Source organism: Equus asinus, chromosome 4 (assembly GCF_041296235.1).
Source record: "Equus asinus isolate D_3611 breed Donkey chromosome 4, EquAss-T2T_v2, whole genome shotgun sequence".
Classification (NCBI taxonomy): Eukaryota; Metazoa; Chordata; class Mammalia; order Perissodactyla; family Equidae; genus Equus; species Equus asinus.
Window position 1 is genome coordinate 36,275,632 of NC_091793.1, and position 21,777 is coordinate 36,297,408.

A 21,777-nucleotide genomic window follows, 5' to 3' on the forward strand; every position below is an offset into this window, starting at 1 on the left:
GCTCAGGCCCGGCTGGGGTGACAGGGTCTAGGAACTTGGAGCCTGGGACTGGACTGCTTCCCAGGACTGAGCGTATGTCAGGTCCAGGTTACAGAGTTCCAGTCCCCGGGAGAGGCTGCTTCTCCTGCGGGACTAGGGAGCGGGTGAGGGTGGGGTGGGGGAGGGGGACTCAGCTTCTCCTGAGGTAGCTTTGGGGGACCCCAGCCCCTGCATTCCCAGAACTCGGCTCCCACACAGGCCGGGCACAGGACCCTGTCCTGCCACCTTCCTTGCGGTTTGGCCTCTCCAAAAATCTGGTTCTGACCCGCGCTGCCTCCTCTTTGCTGGAGCAACCTGGGACATATTTTGTCAAGGGTGGGGGTGGAGTTGGCAAGTCTTGGTGCCTTGACCGCACCCCCCAGCCCCCCGCCCAGTGTGCAGAGGGATTTCTGTTGCGTTGCGGGCTGCACTTTTGGGAGGTGTGTGTCTGTGTGTGCCCACACGCTCATGTCACTGAGTAGTGATTGCAGGATGTGTGGTGGTGGCGGTGCGATTTTTTCACTTGCCTAATCCCCCAGCGTCGTCAAGCTGTAGGGCTTTTAGGCCTGAATTACGATGCCACTTGCCAGGCAGTCCAGATGGGATATTCTGTGGCTCGGAATGGAACTTCTCTAAATCCCCTGGGAAGGCAAGGAAAACAGCTGAAAGTTTACTTGGATTATGAATTAGGAACTTAACTATTATATTTTGAGAAATCAATGTTTTTATTGCACAGGGTCCTTAATTTTGGGAAAAATTATTTGTACGTGTTTCTAATGAAAATCAGCCACAGAAAGAATGAGAGAAAAATGGAGAGGCCAGAAGTGATGAAGGTGGAGTTGTGGGAGGCTGGAGAGGGTTAATCTATATCCTTCTGAAATTCTGATTAGATGGGAGTTGACGAGGGAGAGTTGTAGGTGCTGGGACGCTTCCAGAGCAAGATTTAGTGCCAGGGCATAGTCTAGGGACTGTTCCTGGCTTTCGGATGAAATCCACACTCTTCTGTTTGTCCTTTAAGGTGTTCAGCAGCCTGACCCCAGTATGTTTTTAACAGTTGTATCTGTCAATATGAATCGTCTGCAGTGACCAAAATGTCACCTTATTACGTGCTACCTGGTAGTACTGTCTCTTTTTGCACACACATATTGCTACTACAACTAGATTGTACTAATTTCCACAGCAGGGGGCTGGTATTCTGCTAAGCTGTTGAAGAATTTTAGTTTTTAGTAATGGAATATCTTTTCCTATTTTGTTTGATTTTACCCAGACCAGCTTGACAACTTCTTTCCTCATGAAGCCCTGAAGCCCCAGTGTCCAACAGAAATCCTTTTCCTAACTAAAGCCTCCAACATTTATTGCCTTTCTTAAGTACCTGTTTGGTTAGTAAAGTATTTGTTGTAGTCTAATTGATAAATGCTTTAACAAGTTAAGCTAGTTAAGGATAGGGACCAACACACACTTTTGTTTATCTTTTGGCTGCTAGGCCAGAGAAAGTGTAATGGATATTTTGTTGAATGGACAACACTACTTAGATATGGAACATTGTTCTCTGTCATTAAATAAATTTTGTTATTTAGGAGTAATGTTTCTGTTTTTGTTTGCTGGACACTTATCAGGAAAGGAGTTCTGTGTTTTCCAGGATACTTAGAACATATTCTAGTGGTAAAGTATGATCATTAGATTTGATTTATGTTATTGTATTTGATCAGCAGGACAACAGGAACCTGATAAAGAATCAGGAACCTCAGTTGATGAGGTAGCAAGACAGTTGGAAAGACAAGCATTGGAAGAGAAAGAAAGAGATGATGATGATGAAGGTAAATGGTTAATTTGATCTTTGTGGTTAGAAAAACCAGAAAATATGACGTTCTTTTGAACAAAATCTACTTGTTTGTCTATATAGTCTATTATTCTCTGACGCTTTACTTAATTGATGTTAAAGCCTCAATGTCATAGATAAAGAGGAAAAGGTATTTATTAGCAACTCTTTAAAAAATTGGATATGTTGGATGACTGCTTAGATAACACAGATCTCAACTTTTAAAAAGGTACTTGGTAAAAAGCCAAGTACTGGGTGAGTATTAATAAGATAAAATTGAAGGACTGTTTATTTAACTAACATTTGTTGAACAACTAATGTGTACTAATCACTATCCTAGGATACTTTCTCATACATTCTCATTTTACCCCCAGAAAACAAAGCCAAGTAGGTGTTCTTCTCGGGAAATGATGGTTATGTGATTTGCCCAATGTGACACAGCTGGTATGTGTAGACTAGAGCCAGAGTTTCAAACCTAGCACCTGATGCCACGTCTATTCCTTTTACTCTCTGTACCAAAGCTACCTCTCTATATTCTCAAAGGAGGATATTGGAGTGTTTCTAGACTCTGTTATAAATTCCCTTACCCCAGCTTCTTGTATTTTGGTGCTATAAGATTTCTTTAAAGACAACTACTGTTAGAATTCTAGGAATTGTTGCTATCAGTGAGACAGTGGAAGGGGTGATTAAATTATTATTCTGCAGCCTCTTTTGGGGTGGTGGGGGTGATGGGGCTCTCCCATTCTCAATTATCTGCGGTTGTGACCTACTGCTCTACCTCAAGCACTGCCAGCTTGGGCTTCTGCCTTCTAACCCTCAGCAGCAAATCCCTGCTGTACTTTAATTATCGTGTTAGGATAATGCAGAGTAGTTGTCTTTCCTTTAGAAAGATATATTCTGGACCCATTATGTGTAGAATATCACAGTGCTGATCTTGAAGTGTGCCTTGTTCTATTGCACCGCTGCCAAGTTTTATGAATCTCTTGATGTTGAAGGAGAAAATTTTGCTTGTCAGATTAGAACTCTTCAATGTATTAATGAAGATTTTAGGAATGTTAGGAGGTCCCGCTGGTTTGGGATAATCATTTTCCTAATTCATTTTGGTAATCAGGATCAACCAATGCTACTAATCTATTGTGAGAAGTCTTTGAGGGGCTGGAAAGCTAGTATTTCAGAATCTTTATTCTAAAGGAAAACTGATGGTATAGTGGAGAGACAAAACATAGAGGTGAAAAGATATACTGGTACCTGCAGTAAAGTTTATTGAAATTTGGAAGTGGAGTTATGGGCTGAATGCTGAAGGAAGGCTTATTGGATGGAATGGAACTTGAATAAAACCAAACAGGAGAACATTTTGGGGTGGGACAATGCTGAGAAAGTATTCAAAGCATAGTGAACAGTGCAAACTGGCCATATGAAATGATTCATTGAGGGAGCTTCTGAGCATTTTTAGAAGAAGAATGTTATGAAAAATAAAGAGAGGCATTAGTATACTCTAGGGTTTTGAACTTGGGTGACAGAATGTTGGTGCTGTTGACTGAACTAGTGAAGTAGAGAGAGAGAGAGTTTGTTAGGAGATTTGGGGAGGTGGTTTACAGGCAAAGAAGAAGCTAGTGAGTTTAATTTTAGATATGTTTAATTTGAACCTTGGGGTATTGGTGTGAAAAGTTAATCCTGTGGGCATTTGGTAATGTGTTTGGAGTAATTCATTCAGTACATTTTTAAGTCAGATTTATTAAAGTATAATTTGCCTAGGCTAATATTCACCATTTTTTTTTTTTTTTTTGAGGAAGATTAGCCCTGAGCTAACTGCTGCCAATCCTCCTCGTTTTGCTGAGGAAGACTGGCCCTGAGATAACATCCGTGCCCATCTTCCTCTACTTTATATGTGGGATGCCTACCACAGCATGGCGTGCCAAGCGGTGCCATGTCCGCATCCCGGATTGAAACCACTGAACTCCAGGCCACCGAAGTGGAACATGTGCACTTAACTGCTGTGCCACCGGGCCAGTATTCACCATTTTTAAACCACTGACTATTCTTTAGAGCAGTTTTAGGTTCACAGCAAAATCGAGCAGAAGCTGTAGAGATTTCCCATATACCCCCTACCACCACACGTGCAAGCCTTCACATTATCATCATCTCCCTTGGAGCGGTACATTTGTTACAACTGATGAACCTAAATTGACACATCATTATCACCTAAAGTCCATTGTTTACATTAAGTTTTACTTTTGATGTTGTACATTATGTACATTCACTCTTTGACAGATTTTGCAAATGTGTAACTGCTATGACAACCAAGATGAAGACCATTTCCATTTAACATTTCTTTCTATCTCACAAAAAAATTCCCTGGGCCAGCCCCATTGCATAGTGGTTAAGTTTGCATGCTCTGCTTTGGCGACCTGGGATTCACAGCTTCAGACCCCAGGTGTGGACCTACGCACCACTCATCAAGCCATGCTGTGGTGGTGTCCCACAAACAAAATAAAGGAAGATTGGACAGAAGTTAGCTCAGGGCTGATCTTCCTCACCAAAAAAAATAGTTCCCTAGTGCTCCTTTGTGGTCACTTCTCTTTCTCCACACCCTGACACCTGGCAACTACTGGTATATTTTCTGTTCCTATAGTTTTCTCTACAGTATGATGTAAATGGAGTCATTACAGCATGCAGCTTTTCTGTGTGTCTAGCTTGTTTCACATAGTGTGAAAGTCATCCATTTGTTGCATAGTTCAGTAGTGCATTCCTTTTTATTGCTGAATAGTATTCCAAATTTATTTATCTGTTTACTAGTTGATGGATATTTGGATTGTTTCCGGTTTTTGTCTATTATGAATAAAGTTTACTGTGAACATCTGCGTACAAGTCTTTGTGTAGCATATGTTTTCACTTCTGGGAAAATACCTAGGAGTATCGTTGTTGATCATCTGGTAAGTTTATGTTTAGCCTCATAGGAAACTATCAAATTGTTTTCCAAAGTGGCTGTACCATTTTGTCTTCCTGTCAGCAGTAGTTTAGAGTTCCACATCTTTTATTTCCTCATAAGCACTTAGTATTGTTAGTTTTTAATTTTCTAGTAGATATGTAGTGGTATGTCATTGTGACATTAATTGCATTTCCCTAATGACTGATTTTTGTTTTTTCCTGAGGAAGATTCCCCCTGAGCTAACATCTGTTGCCAGTCTTCCTCTGTTTTGTATGTGGGTCACCACCACAGCATCGCTGCTGACAAGGGGTTTAGGTCCACCCCTGACAACTGAACCTGGGCTGCCAAAACAGAATGTGCCAGATTCAACCACTAGCCCACGGGCCTGGCCGCTGAACCTCTTTTCGTATTTTTATTTGCCTTTCATATACCCTTTGTGAAGTGTTTGTTCACATTTCTTGTCCATTTTTCAATTGAGTTATTTGTTGCCGAATTGAGTTGTAATAGTTCTTTATATATTCTTGTTACAAGTTCTGTGTCAGATACATGTTTTATGAATATTTTTTCCCATGCTAATGTTATTTGCAGTAGAAAAGATTTTAATTTTGATTAAGTCCAATTTATCCATTTTTTTCCTTTATGGGTCATGCTTTTTGTGGCCAGTCCAAAAAGTTAAATAATTGCTGTCTCTGAGGTCATGAAGATTTTCTCTTGTGTTCTTTTCAAGAAGTTTTGTATATTTTTAGCTGTTATGTTTAGGTCTGTGGTCCTTTTAGAATTAATTTTTGTATATAGTGAAAGATAAGGACTGAGATTCCTTTTTTTTTTTCCATATGGATGTCACTCAACAAATATTAATTGAATTGCACAGTGCTAATACAGAAATAAATATGAACAGTTTCTGCTTGTTAAGACTATCCTGGGATGCTGTGAATGAAAGACAAGTAAAAACATAAATTGCTGCATGATATGATGGGTGGAACTATAAGCCTATATAGTTTAATATTCAAATGATGACTCTACCACGATCCTGGCACAAGAGTTCAATAAATGGTGACTTTTTCTGTACCGAACATAGGCCTTGGATAAAGTAATTAGCCTCAGAGGGATGATCAAGTATCATAGGAGGAGCTTTGTCTCATCCCATTTTAAAGAAGAGGAAACTGGTAGAGAGAGGCTAAATAACTTTTCAAGGTCACACAGCTGGAAGGATTTTTAGTGTGTCTGTAAAATCCGTTATACATCGTGAAGCATTTGTTTTAGGTTGAGTCTAGTGTAGGTAGTAGTATGCTGAACATTGTGTGTTCTTCCAGAGTAAAGACTATCTTGTTTACTATTCTGTCCCTATTGCCTGTCACTTAAGAACTCAGCAAATATTTGTTGGGTAAACGAAGAAGGCTACTGTTAAAATTGTAGTGCAGAGTATGTGAATTAGAGTATACGACACATGAGGAAATTGAAAGTTGTGTTTTCCAAAAACTTTTCATGTTATTTTCATTAGGCTTTTGAATCTAGAAACCAATAATGAGTAAGTCAGCAAGATTTGTGTTTCCAGTTCCTGTTAATTTTATAAGATTGAACATGAGGAATTGCAGTTTTTTAAGTCAAAGATTGTCAGCTATTGTCAGTTTCTATCACTCAACCCATTTAATCCCTAGATCATGTTGCCTCCCTCTTTGCTAAACTACTGTTTCCTGTTTCTCATCTAGGTGAAAATAAATATAAACAAAATAAAGAAACTAAAGAAACATTCATTTATTTAGAAGCATTGATTAAAGAAACATTCATTTAGAATAGACTGAATATGAAATGCCTGGCACAATGCTTAATGTAAGAAAGGGTGTCTAATCTTTAAGGAGCTCACAGACAAGTAGGGGTCAGTGTAAACCAATGATTCCAATTTTGTGTAATAATTATAATAGGAGAATATAGTAGGTAGCATGGTGAGAGAATTTCTTTTATGTCTAATGCTCATCTAGGAATAGAAAGGGAGCTCTTTGAGCAAAAAATGTAAGTAGTTATTGACATTGTTTAATGGATGTGGATTTCACTGTTTAAAATTACTGATGCTAGCCATGAGTTACTGCCACTAGGTGAAACATTTTAAAGAATACTATATGGCAAGCATACTGTTAAATTGTCAGCTTCTAATTGTCTGGGACAGCATCCTGTTCTTTCTTATTTTCATAGCAGTGTGATTTGTGGGTAGAAAAGATTTTTATTTTCCCTTTTTTCCCCCAAAGCCCCTCGGCACATAGTTGTGTATTTTTAGTTGTGGGTCTTTCTAGTTGTGGCGTGTGGGACGCCGCCTCAGTGTGGCTTGATGAGTGGTGCCATGTCTGCGCCCAGGATCCGAACCGACGAAATACTGGGCCGCCGAAGCGGAGCGCACAAACTTAACCACTCGGCCACAAGGCCGGCCCTAGGTCTATTTCTGATATCTTTATTTAAAATGTTTTAAGTCATTATTTTGTTTAATCTTGGCCATAGTAGTATCCTTTATCTTTTCTCACAGTTCAAGGGTACAGGCATGGGCTACACAGAAGATTGTTATAAAAACTGACAGGCAGATCATGGCTATTTTGGGTACTTGTTTGCCAACTATTTTTCAAAATAGTTATTAACCCCCATTTTTGGGCATCAGGTTCTTTTGAGTATTTGAGAACTATGAACCTAGGGAAAGTAAATTTGCCCTCTGATTTTTGCATACAATTTGACCCAGAAGGAGAGCTCTCTTTCTCTAATAACTGTACAGGAAAGAGATTTAAAATATGAGACCCACAAATATCAAGTTTAGGAATCAAGTGACATATTCTTGGTCCAATTCTGCTGTTTACCAGTTGGGATTATCTTGGGCACATCCCTTAAACATTCTTTGTTACCTCATAGGGTTGCTTTGAGAAGCTCATGAGGTTATGAAATACAAATGTTTAACTACAAAGCATATGTAAACTGTAACTAGTATTATTTTAGATGAAATTACTGTCATCATCGTTGTATTAAACTAACACTAGTTATTTTTCCTAGGTTTGAAAAAGGAGTTTATTTAATATATTTTTATTCTTAAAAATATCTTATTCAGCATTAGAGTAAGTCAAAGTAAAGTTTACTAGTGCTTTTGATTACATGAGTCAAATTCTGATATTTAAAGCTAGCAATATACAAAATTCTTGTCTAAGAGTACTGGGTCAGCTTTGTCGTATGCTATTTAAGATGCATTTTATGTGTGTGTGTATACTTGTCCGCTTGTGCTTGCTTTGTCCTGCTTATGAGGTTTAAATGAATATGTACTTGAAATTGTCTTTTCTTAGATGGAGATGGTGATGGAGATGGAGCAACTGGAAAGAAGAAGAAAAAGAAGAAGAAGAAGAGAGGACGTTAGTGTCTTAAGTTGATCTTACTTGACAAATTAGAAGTGGTTGTTAAGCAGCAGGTTTGAAGTTGCTTAAGATCCTGGTGTATGTCAGGGAAATAAATTTAGGCTCAGTAGAGGTATATTAGTGCAACTCATCACTATTTTGCAAGTACTTTCGTTTAACAATTTTATTGGTATTTTCTTTAGCTGTTATTCAGCTAAAGGATGTTAATAAGTTGGTTGCATTTACTGCAAGTTTAGGGATAAGTTCCTAAAAACTTGATGATTTAAAACTTGAATAATTGAAATAATAATTCTGTCGGGGACGACTAGAGTGGTGTCCAACCATGTGGTATAGGATAAACAACTTGCTGTTCACCTGCCACCTTTGAAATTATGAGATTCTTAATCTATATTTAATGAGGAGTCCCATTATTTAAAATTTGTGCATATGGTGAAATTTTATTAATAACATTTATGTTGCACTATCGCTAATTCACTTAAAATATGATCCTACTTGTGTTTTGTTTCTATAAATGACATAACGAAACATCTTCAGGGACCTGAAACTCTTTTAGAGAGATTAAGGGGAGGCTCTATAGTATTACAGAATAGAGGTTAGGTTGAGAATCAGAACACTTAAGTTCTAACCTTGGATGTCCTTTGGGCTGTTAAGAATCATTGAGGGCCAGCCCCGTGGCCGAGTGGTTAAGTTCGCGTGCTCCACTTTGGCGGCCCAGGGTTTTCCCGGTTCGGATTCTGGATGTGGACATGGCACTGCTCATCAAGCTATGCTGAGGCACTGTCCCACGTGCCACAACTGGAAGGCCCCACAACTGAAAATATACAGCTATGTACCAGGGGGCTTTGGGGACAAAAAGGAAAAATAAAATCTTTAAAAAAAGAAAACAAAACCATTGATTGTCTGGTTATACCTTCCTTTAGAATCTTTCAGGCTAAAATTGTGTGAATTGGAATATTGAGGGCTTGACTTCCTTTTTTATCTCTGTGTTGAGAGACACAGTTAAATTATTTTTTAAGACAACTTTTGGCTCTGCTAGCCATTCTCCTGATGTGTCTCCAGGTGGAAATGGGATAGCCTTCTTTCTCTTTAGGCATCTATCCTTGTTAGAGCCTTCTACTCATAGGTTGTCAGTTCTGTCCCTAGCATAGTGTCTATTTAATGAGCACAGTTACTTGCTTTCCTCGGGGATTATGATATTCGTATTTCTTCTGTTCAAAAGTTGATAAAAGTGCCTGAGAGAAGTGATATTACATGGGCATGGCTTGAGAAATATCTGTTTCTCCAAATACTCTAAAATTGCTCCCTAGTGAAGGTAGATAAGCAGGAAGGAGTGTTAGGGGCTGCTTTGTATTTGCCCTTGGTAGAATTCCTCCGCTGACAGAGGTTGTACTATGGTGCCATCGGCCTTTATTGTGCCTCCTCTGAGGATGTTCATTGTATTTCTTCATGAGCACTCTCAAGAGACACTCTTTTGTCTGGTCTTAGAATCAAGAATAATTGTGCTTTTCCTGAGTAGTTAATGTGTTTTATTTCGGAAACATTGTGAGCTATGCAAATAACCTGGTTTTTTATATATTGACTGCTAAAGGGCTTAAAGCCAAATCTGTGATTTTTGTATTCACATTATTTCAGGTTCTATTTTATGTTCTTTCCATGTTTTAATTTTTTCTCTCTAATTTACTTTGAATGTCTCTTATTTGTGTATTTTAGATATACTGGTAGGCTATCACAAATCACTTCTGAAAGAAGCCAAATAATGTAATCATGAGCAATTCACTGCCCTAATTTTCCTCTTCTATAAAGTGAGAGAATTATAAATGATAATTAATGGTAACTGCAGTACAGATGATTATAATTATTCATAGTTTTAGATAATAAATTGGACATAGTACATTATAATTTTCAAAGGTTATCCAAGATTTCATCTGGTTCTTCATTTTGTAGATGAGGAAACTGAGGCTTGGCACATTTAGCCATTTGTCCAAGTCACAGCTAATAAGTGGTAAAGGCTAGACTTCAACTCTGATATTTTTATTTATTCTCTAATGATCTTGTTGAGTCCTTTATCTTAATTTCTGGACAATATAAGAGCCATCTTTATCATATTTGTAGAGGAGATAAAGTTGAGGGTGATGACATAGTATTTTGGTTGACAAAAATCAAGATTTCAAAAGATCAGGAAAGCTGAGACAATAGGCTAATATTAATAAGCTGAAATGTAATAGACATATATAAAGTTAGTACAGGTGGCAGGATCCTAAGGATTTTGAGTACGAGTACAATGTGAACTAAAAAGCAGGAAGTCTTAACTTTTCAATAGCAGTAGGATTTTTAGAATCAGCAGTTCAGTCTTATACTAATTGTCTTATTTGGACTGTTAATACAGAAGTCAATTCTAGTACTAACTTAAAAGGAACATTGACAAATTTAGGTTTGGTGAATGTGGGTGAAAGTGTCAAAAACCATATCATTTAAAGTGGTTTCGCATCATAGGGAGGAATCAGTAGAAATGAAAAGTAAATTTTTTTTTAACTGCAAAGAATAAAACTAGAAGTAACATACAAGGAGACAGATTAGTATAGGAATAGCTTTCTAACAGTTACAGCTCTCCCCAAATGGATGGATTTTAGCCTGGGAGATAGTGACTGCCTCCATTGTCAGGAGTTCAGTGCCGTCTGTCAGGGTGTTAGATAGGGGATTCCTAGATTGAGTGTGAAGCTAAGTTAGATGATCTCTAAGATCTTTTTTGATTTTAAATTGTAATGTTCCCTCTTAGGAGGAACCTAAAACAGTGTTTCCCAAGTTATACTTTTAAACGTTATGTCAAGGGAGAAAACCAGTTGGTGCTCGTGACATACTGAGAGTTTGGATTAAAAGGAGGAAACCAAAAAATGGTTCCATAGATAAATAATTTGGCTCAGTAAATAGTTGTGTTTTTGTTTGTGTCTGTCCTTTTTTCCCCTATTGCAGAATAAAAAAAGCAAAATATGTATTAAAATTTAAGACAAAAATCCGTAACATAAGAGCAGTTCTAATCAAAAGGAAACCACATACTTCAATTGTATAGTTGGGAAGTGCTGCAGGTATACATTCAAGTCGTTACTGCATAAGTTAACTCTCCTGCAACTTCCTGGCATTCCTTGGAACAGCATTCATTACTAAAAGGCAGTTTTCGTATAGTAAGAACTATATAACTAGCTCTTATGTATTTAAGACAAATTTTAGAAGACAAATCTCTAGATATTTTTTTAAAGCATCTTGAAACAGTGTGTTTTAGAATACAGTTTGGGAGATAATATCCATAAATGTGTACTAAGTACTGTAACTTTTTTCAGCTATCTGGAAATTTGTATATGGCTAACTAAAGTCTTTTAGCCCTGGATATGAATACTCTTCAACTGTTATATACCCCTAAAATAAGATTTTTACTTATTTTATTAATGCATAATGGCTTTATATTTTTACTTTATTGCTATAGGATTTCTTTCTTATTTTCTTGTTGCTTATTTCATTTTTATTTATGAAAACCAGCTTCTATTTGCTATTCCATTTCCAGTACAGTAAATGAAAAAAAAAAATTAGAAGTGTTCTTTCTGGCAGGACTTTTTAAATACATAATGGAGTTCTGAGGAGTTGAATATTTCTATTCCTGAGCAACTGTAAATGGGAGAGGAGGTGGCTAGCATGGCGAAATAACTTCTGTTTTTAACTGCAAGGTGACAGTAAGGAGGTTCCTTAAAATCAGGACATATAACAACCATTAGGAAGTGAGAAAACTGTAATGATAACTGCTTAGTTTTGTTTTTAACTACAGAAGTTAATGCTTTATTTGTATCTCACAGCAAAAGTTCAGACAGACCCTCCCTCAGTTCCAATATGTGACCTGTATCCTAACGGTGTATTTCCCAAAGGACAAGAATGCGAGTACCCACCCACACAAGATGGGTAAGGATCATGAAATAACTTCCAGTTTGACTTGAAAGTTGTAGTTTAGCAATACAGCAGGTTTGATTTTTCTTGGAACTTTGCTCCACTACCTTAATAAAAGCTTGTGAATTTGTTGCGGAGGAAATACAGTAGAAGCCCTCTTACCCAAAATAATTGGGACCAGTAGTAGTTTGGTTTAACTAAAAAGTGTGTTAAAGTAGGGATCACAAAAAAATAAATAAATGAAAATCTTTATTGATATAAGTTAACTTAAAACAAACATTTGTTTTTTCATCATTCTTGGTATTTGAGCATGGATTTGCTTTGGACTCTACTTTTTTATCCATGAGCTGTATCCTTAATGCATTGTCTATGAGTCTGTTCCATTTTGAGTTTCTGTGAAGAGCAAGAACTAAGTAATTTGAGGACTGATGCCTATATCTTTACATATTTTTCCTGAAACCATTTACAGTTCTTATCTGTACTTAATTTAACAGAAGTATTTTTGGTAACTTGCCTTTATTGAGATTTTCCGAGTAGTCAATTTAGTTTTCCTAGAAATAATTCTTATTATACAACATTTAATTAAATTACATAATTATAGTAACAAGTACAGATGACTTACACAAGTTTGGGAACAAATCAGCTGATTTTTGGAAGTATTCTGAAGGGATACATTTCAGCTGGTCAGCATACACTCATAGTGGCATTATGCACACTGGTTAAGAGCATGGAAGCTGGGACCAAGCTATCTGCATTTGAATCCCAGCTCTAACACTTAATAGCGTTGTGACTTGGGCAAGAAATTTGTCATGTCTGTGCTTTCATTTCCTCATCCATAAAATGGGCACTTCATAGGGTTGTTGTGAGGAATAACACCATATATAAAGCACTTGGAAGAGTAATAACAGACACATGGTAAGCATTTAGTGAATGTTAGCTGCTGTTATTATTCAGAATTGGAACCTGTGTCACTGTTATTTAGAATACAGTGGGTATTGGTTAGTATGTTTTACAAAGGCTATCAAGAGTATTGGTTAATCCAGTGGTTGCAATAGTTGGTTAAGAAAGCTTCTACTGTAGCATTGTTTCATTGACCTGTAAAGACATCATTTTCCTTTAAACTTAGAAAAGAACATGATGTTGTTATATTTTCATCCCCTCCCTCATTCCCAGTACTCCTAGGGAAGGAGTCTAAAGTTTTGGAATTTTATGGCATGGGCATCTTCCCTTTGAATTTGAATTCATCAGTCACTATCCTTAAAGTATCTATTTTAAAATGTCACAGACACACAATTTTACATTAATTTCATAAATTCTCATAGTACATATGATGTGATCACATTTATTTTTAAATATAATCTTTTTAATTTTTTGTTTCTGTTTGTTCCCTCTTCCTTCCCTTCCTTCCAGACCCATGTAACCACCTAGCAGGTAGCCTTCCATATTTTTCTATGCTCATATCTGTGTACATCTGTGTCTGTTTATGTAAGGAGAGTGTTTTGGTGGTTGTTTGTTTTACAAAAATGGAGTCATAGGCACACTTTCCTCCACCTTACTTTTCTCATTCAGGACTACCTATTGGAAGTCCTCCAAGTCGATCAGAATAGCTCTGTTATTCTTTTGAATGGTTTCATAATGTTCCTTGGTGTGAATATACCATATTCCACCATTTTCAATTGATGAGCATTCACTTTGTCTCTAATATTTTTTGCCATTGTAAACCATTCTGCAATAAACATCTCTCTCTGAGTATATACATATATATGTGTATATATATATTCACACACACACATGCATCTCTCTCTCTCTCTCTCTCTCTCTCCTTATGTGCTGGCAGTGGCATTGCTGCATCAAAGAATATTATTAATACATTAGGTTGTGATTCCTGGACTGCTAGTGATTTTGAGCATCTTTTTATTGTTGATTTTGTTCTTTTGCTCTTCAAGAAGTTTTAAAATTTGAAATAGATTACATGTTCATATTTTATACTTCTGGGCTCCTAGTAGTCTCTTAGATTTTCTCAAACTCTTATTTTGTGTTTTATTACCTCTTTAATTGGTCTGGAAGTTTTTGTGTAGGGTTGGGAGTGTTAATTTTATTTTCTTTCAAATGGATAGCCAGTTGTGCTAGAATTGTTTATTAAGTAATTGATTCTGCTGAGTTGAATGATCACCATTGCCATATATTATATTCTCATATAGTGAACTATATTCTCATATGTAATGAAACCAATTTCTATATCATTTATTCCACTGATCTAATTGTCTATTCCTATGCTAATACTGTTTTGATTTGATATCAGCAACTTAATATATTTTGATAATTCGATAAGGCAAGTCTTTCTTTTCTGCCACACACACCCAAACGTAGTTCTTCTTTATATTTTTCTTAGCTATTTTCAGTCATATACACACATATCCACAGAGAAAATGCCCTTGTTAGACTTCTTATCTGAATTGCATTATAGTTATGTATTTGTTTCAGAAAATTGACAGTCCTCTCACATTGTCTTATCCATTCTCATGGTATATTTTCCCACTTACTCTGTTTTTTTTTTTCAGGTAGGTCCTGTCCCTTTCTTGTTAAATTTATTCTTGTGTTTTATGGTTTTGTTACTGATGTGAGTGAGATACTTTTATTCGTATTTCCATTTTGATATGCTTATTGCTAAAGTGGAGGAAGGCCATTGATTTCCTATACTAGTTAACTGATTGTCAATATTTTTAACATCCTGGAAATGGTGGAATACTTGAAGTAATATTTAATACAAGAAAAATATTGAGATTTTGTAAAGCTTAAAAACTACCTTTCCCTTCTTACTTTCATTTTCTAATGCAAATTAAACATATAGGTAGAATAACTTCTGTTTTTGAAACAATAGAGAAGGATACTAATTTATGTTACAATATCTCTTGGGGTAATATTTTTCTTCAATATTGAAAGCAACGTTGTATTCCGTCGTAGAGAAATGCAAATGAAATTAAGATACTGTGGTTATGTTTGCTTCTTAATAAATCTCAATATTTTTTGATATTCATATAACCAGTTTTGACTATTTGCAAATAGATCAGAATCAGTATTCTTATAGATTTGAAGTATTAAATATAGTTTTGTATATTGCCTTTGTTGTTTTTTAAATAAACTTATTGAAAATTGAGTGAATTATCACAAAGAACTCACCTGTGTAGCTACCACCCAGGTTGAGTGCATTATTTTAACTTTTTATTTTGAAATCATTGCATGCTTAAGTCGTTACATACTTTGACGCTGGTACAGAGAACTCCTGCATACCTTTCACTTAGATTCTCTTTAACGTTTGGCCACATTTGTTTTATCATTCTCTCTCTCACAGGAATATGACAGTTATACATATTATGTATAATATACAAGTAACATTCCATTTTCTCCTTGGAAGACAGAAAGATAGAAAGCAAATGTGGAAAATGTTATAGTGATGAATCCGCATCTATGCTGTTTTTTCTGAACTACTTGAGAATAGGTTTTGCATTTTTGGGTGGAATACTACTAGATAAGAAGATACTGTGTCCTTTTCAGGGTTGTCACATCTGGAGGCACATGAAGTCAATTTTTATCACTTGGATAAGGTATTATCCAATTTTCTCTAGTGTGTCATTACTGTTTTTTCCTTTTGTCATTAGGAATTTGTGGGAAGTTCCTTTGAGAATATGTAAATATCTCATTCCTTATGAACATCTTCACATGTGGCACCATTGGTGATTTTTTTCTGAATCAGTTTTTACTATGATGGTTGTTGCTCTTTTAAAAAAATGTACATTCTATTTGCGTTTCCTGTGTCATTAAAAATTTTTGAGGGGCCAGCCGGTTGGCTTGGTGTTGAGTTCACATGCTCTGCTTTGGAGGCCCAGGGTTTGCAGGTTTGGATCCTGGGCACAGACCTACCCACTGTTCGACAAGCCGTGCTGTGATGGCATCCCACATACAAAATAGAGGAAGATTTGCATGTATGTTAGCTCAGGGCCAGTCTTCCTCACCAAAAAAAAAAAAAAAAAAAAAGGAAAAGGAGGAAGAAGAAACCAATTTTTAATGGCTATAATGCTGTTCTATTCTGTATCTAGCGTAATTTTTTTACCTGTTTCCTTCTTTTTGAACATTTACACTGTTTTCAATTTTTTACCATTAGAAAAAATTCTGTGATGAACATCTTAGTATGTTAATTGGATCTGATTTTTCTCTTATGCTGGATCTCTAGAAGAAGGAGGAAGAATTATTTTGAAATTTTTGAGATCTATTTCCACCTTTAGTAGGCAATTTTTTGGGACAGTTGTTGATTTTAAGAGCAGTACATATTCATTATAAAACAGGAAATAAAGATAAGCAAAAAGAAGAAAATAAAAATCTGCTTAATTCTGCCAGTGAATTAAAACCACTGTTAACATGTTGGTATTTCTTCCTCTAAAGCCTCTATAGAAACCTGTATCATGGGAATGTTTCTCAAGATGGAACTATACTGCAAGCAGCTCTATAACCCCTTTTTAAGTTTGTTTTCATGTTAGTAAAGAATCCAGTAATATTTCTAATGGCTGAATAATTTTGCACATCTGTATGCATACCATAATTTATTTGTCCAGTCCTCTCTTATTGAACGTACAGTTTGTTTCTAGTTGTTTACTATTAAAAACAATGCCAGGATAAATATATTTATGTTGTTTTCAACTTTCATAGTGAAAAATTCCAAACAGAAAGATTGAAAGATCGCATAATGAACTTACTACCTAGATTGAACAATTCTTAACATTTTGCCACATATGCTTTGTCTCTGTATATGTATGTATTTTTTTGTTACTGTTGATTTTTTCTCTTTTTGTTTTCCTGGGCTATTCAAAAATGTCTCATTTATTTTGAGTCACCAGTTCTTAAAACTTCAGTCATCTCCCAAGAATTAGATGTTCTCCAAATTATCACATTTAAGTAAATTAACAGTAATTTCCCAATATAATGTAAATACTTGGTTCATATTTAAAGGTTTTTTCCCCTTGTCCCTGGAACATCTTTTTAGCACCACCCCTGTCCCCCCCAACCAGGATCCAGTCAAGGTTCATACTTTGCATATGGTTAGAATCCCCACCTTCTTCTCTTCCATTGCACTGACCTTTTGAAGAGACCAGTAGTTTAGAAAGTCTCATATTCTGGGATTTTTCCAGTTGTTTCCTTGTGGTGTCATTAAGCTTCTTTCTCTGTTCCTGTATTTTCTGTGAACTAGAGTTACTTGTAAAGGCTTAGATTAGATTTAAAGTAACCATTTTTGACAGAGATATCATGTGATACCATGTACTTCATATTGTATCAGATGTAACATCAGGTTCTGTTAGTTTCACTGTATTTTATCACTTGGTTAATGTAGTGACAGCCAGCTGTTTCTTTTTTAAAGGTACTTTTCTCTTTTTGTCAGTTTTTTCATTGGGGACTGCAAAATGGTGCATTTCCATCATTTCTTCTACATTTATTAGCTGACATTATTCTTTTTGAAGAATTTTCTTTTATCAGCTGGGGATCAACTATAGTTTCTTCTTACAGGCAGTTAAAATGCTTCATTTTTCCCTGTAAGTCCTAGTTTTCAGAGGAAGGAATTGCTGTCATATCTGCATGCATTCTTAATTGTTTCTGGGTTAAAGACATGCATTTTTAAATGGTTCTTGTAAATGTTCATATAGTGCTTTAAAAATACAAATATAATTATCTTTTAAGTTATCCATGCATGAGTTCAGAAATGTTTATGACTGTTTGAAGTTAATAATCAGATACCTTTGTTTATATCTTTTGGTTTTACTTGTATTTTTCTGCTCTTTAATACATCCACTGGTAAAAATAATGAAATAATTGAAAAGATTCAGAAAATCAAAGAGGCGTGAAGAATTTACATACTTGTAAATGCTTCCTATAAAGATGATCTTTCAAGCAGTTGTTTTTGTAGTTTTGTTTTACAGACGTAATACATTTTAAAAAGCATTTCTGTTCTGCCTTTTTCAGTTGGATGAATTAATTGCCTTTTGGAATAATTGTTATGGCTCAGAATGGTTTTTTTTGTTTTTTTACTAAAGCATTTTATTTTATTTTATTTTATTTTATTTTTGAGGAAGATTAGCCATGAGCTAACATCTGCTGCCAGTCCTCCTCTTTTTGCTGAGGAAGACTGGCCCTGAGCTAACATCCGTGCCCATCTTCCTCTACTTTATATGTGGGACGCCTACCACAGCATGGCTTGCCAAGCGGTGCCTTGTCCACACCCAGGATCCAAACTGGCGAACCCCAGGCTGCTGAAGCAGAATGTGCGCACTTAACTGCTGTACCACCAGGCCCGCCCCTCAGAATGTTTTTTTAATCTTACTAATTTCTATATTTTTGTTACATAGAGTGAATATCAAAAGATCAAATTTAGGAAACGGGGAAGTCTCCTTCATAATATTCTTTGTCTTTCATTTGGGCCTGGAATTATAGTTATAGACCTTGGCAGTAGGTTTCTTGAGTGTTACTAATGACTTTCAATTTGAACTCAAGATTTAGCAAAAAAATGTCTTTAATCCAATTTCTGATTGGTAGTTCTTTCCCAACAATGCAGAACATTCCATAATCTTTTGAAGAGTCCGCTGCTTCTAAGAGTCAGCAGTGCAGCCTTTGGAAGTGTGAGGTATTCATGTGAGGTCTGTTGATTTCAGTGTTGGGGGTTTTTATTTGATCATATTCTAATTCTAAAATGTAGTCAAATAATATTTGAAATTTAATTATACTTAAGTTTTAACCAATTAACAAGTGAATTTGAAGAATCTGAGGGTTGCATTGGGGACAAGAAATGGGAATTGATAATAACCAATACCACTTTCACAGACCTCCATGGATGATATGCATCCGTCACCTTTGGACATAGTCTTTCATTTTACAACTCTAGAATAAATATTTGTTGATACTTTTACTTTTCACAAAATCTTTGGCTTTTCAGAGGGAGTTCTTTAACGTTTACTGCCAGGTATGGCTGTATATGTGCCAGCATTATGGCCCACTTAAGAGATGAAGAATTGTGATGTATTTTGTGTAAGAATTGATCTGAGAATATAGCCAGTACTTTTAAGCCTGAAAATGATTTATTCTCAGAACATTGGGGTTCTTAGTTCCCAGGAAAGATTTTGGATTTGTGGGAGAGGAAGGGCTAGAGTTAGAACTAGATGCCAGGTGATTGTGGCTTGTCTGTCTCAGCATGCAGTGAGCAGCTTTAAGTGTATTGCAGCTAAACAAAGGTTGAGCCACATCTTGAGAATGTACTTTTTAAAGGATTTTATCCCATTACCTTCTAGTGTGAGGGTATTTGTTTGAATACTTTGATTAGAAGTTGCCTCTCGAGTTTTCACTGTTCCTATAAAAGTAGTTCATATGCATTTAAGTACTTGGGGAGTTTAAAACTGACCTTCAACCGATGGTACTGTAATATTTCAATTATCTGATAGTGGTAGATAGATCCAAAATACATTTCCAAACAGAAAACAAGCCAGAGAAGCCTCTGTGGTGCTTAACACCCAAAGGGCCGTGTGGTAGACATTTCAGGGCTGGAGTGTTACTCAGTTCTGCCATTGTAGCAGGAAAGTAGCCACAGACAGTAGGTAGACAGTATGGGCATAGCTGTGTTGTAATAAAATTTTATTTACAGAACAGGTTTCATGGTGGTTTTGCCTGCAGGCCATAGTTTGCTGGCCACTAGCTTTGAGGCAAATAGTAATTCCTTGAAGGCATCGCTCTTGTACTAAGTATATTTTATGCCTCAGTGATCACTGAGTTGTGAACTGTATATTCAGTGTTGCTTAAGAAGGTGTGAAAGGTATAACAACTTCCAAAAAGATCTTCATTTGAGAACAGTTACCGTTTTTGAAATGTACTGCTTAAAGGGGGTCAGTGGATCTCCTCATTCCTAGACACTAAATATAAAAATCTGTTTATTACCCTTGGCCGTTGTAAAATGTGAGCCATATCCTTCAAGGAAGATTTCCTCTAATATATATACAACTAGAAAAATTCTGCCAAAGCACATAATATTTTATGTTTTGAGGAAAGTATATGCAGATTTCCAGGTCAAGTCTTTGGATTAGTACCTGCCCTATTTGTGAAGTTAAATGCTAATTTTGGGGTGTTCTTTTGAAGTCTCTTAAAGTATATATTACCTCGAGTGGAAGGATGCCTTTGTCTCCCACCTGCTTGGTTTCTAGGACTCTCTTTGACTTTTCTGATTCTCTCCTTTCATGTTATTTTGTGTCTCAGGGTATTAGGTCCTCTGACTTTGAACAAAATCTCACGTGAGGATTCTTTTTTCGAGTCTTACAAAGGGTTTAACTTGATTTGGCTTGGTTGCAAGTGTGTGGCTACTTGTATTTCTGAAACTTTGCTGACATTTAATGAAAGAAACTCTGAATATGTAGTATTTTTATCTAAAATGTCTTACATTCCTCAGTATATTTTTATCTCTCAGCTTTTATGCTTACTCTGCTATACGTGACTAATACTATGCTATGCATACTGTAAAGGCGAACAGCTGCTTGGAGAACTACAAGTGAAGAAAAGAAAGCATTAGATCAAGCTAGTGAAGAGATTTGGAATGATTTTCGAGAAGCCGCAGAAGCACATCGACAAGTTAGAAAATACGTTATGAGCTGGATCAAGCCTGGGATGACAATGATAGAAATCTGGTAAAAGGAATATGTTTTTGTAAGAACATGTTAAAAAAAATTTCTTTTGGAGCTAACTCTCTGATTATAGTGTTTGGCTTTCATTACTATTTGGCTGAAACTTTAAGTGAAGGTTCTAGAGGTGTCTTCTAAATTCTTGTAGTGTCGATGCAATGAGGAAACCATGAGAGGGCATTTGCACCTCAACCACCATATTTTGTACTTATGTACACTCGTGCAAATGCATACACGACTGATTCTTATTTTCTGTCTGGGATTCTATTATGTTGCTATCTAACAATTCATATTAAACTAAAATTCTTGGACACAAAACATTTATAATGCAATGAAGAAGCCAATAGAACTAATTATTTCTCCAGTTTTCCCCTTGAGAAATAATTTTCTGATTCAGTTTTCCGAATATGCAACATTGAGCAAATAAAATGTAATCAGCATTTAAATTAGTCTAAGTCAAGAGTCTTATTCCTAGTAAACTAAGTTAAAAGTGGATTGTGTCGTTGTTTCTGCAGATTTCTAGTGGGATTAAGCGCTTTATCTTTTTAGGGGTTAGCTAGTATGTTGCTAGCATCAGAGAACTGTTATTCATTCACATCCAGAAAGTGCTCATATCCTTTCCAGAAAGTAATTTAAGAGTTTTAGTAAACTTTCTGGACTTGATGAACTGTAAGATATATAAGGGTAAGAATGTAAAAGAAAACAACCACCCCCCCCCCCTTTTTTTTTAGTGAAAAGTTGGAAGACTGTTCACGAAAGCTAATAAAAGAGAATGGATTAAACGCAGGCCTGGCATTTCCTACTGGGTGTTCTCTCAATAACTGCGCTGCCCATTATACTCCCAATGCTGGTGACACAACAGTATTACAGTATGATGACATCTGTAAGATAGACTTTGGAACACATATAAGTGGTGAGTTCTTAGAAATAATTTACACCCCACCCTCCTCCTAAAAAACTCTGATCTTGTCTCTGTTGGGTGGGGCTACAGATGCTGAA

At 36.2% G+C, this 21,777-nt stretch overlaps 1 protein-coding gene across 2 annotated transcripts in view; it reads left to right on the forward strand.

Moving 5' to 3' along the window:
- Positions 1–21,777, forward strand: part of METAP2 (methionyl aminopeptidase 2) — a 37,095-nt gene that overhangs the window by 650 nt on the left and 14,668 nt on the right. Inside the window, exons 2-6 of one of the 2 annotated variants that reach the window (XM_014850720.3) lie at positions 1,731–1,835; positions 8,078–8,143; positions 11,989–12,091; positions 20,623–20,784; positions 21,510–21,691. In XM_014850720.3, coding sequence (XP_014706206.1) covers positions 1,731–1,835; positions 8,078–8,143; positions 11,989–12,091; positions 20,623–20,784; positions 21,510–21,691 — 618 coding nt within the window. Of the gene's footprint in view, positions 1–1,727; positions 1,836–8,077; positions 8,144–11,988; positions 12,092–20,622; positions 20,785–21,509; positions 21,692–21,777 lie in introns of both variants that reach the window. The other variant, XM_014850719.3, reaches the window with a different exon arrangement.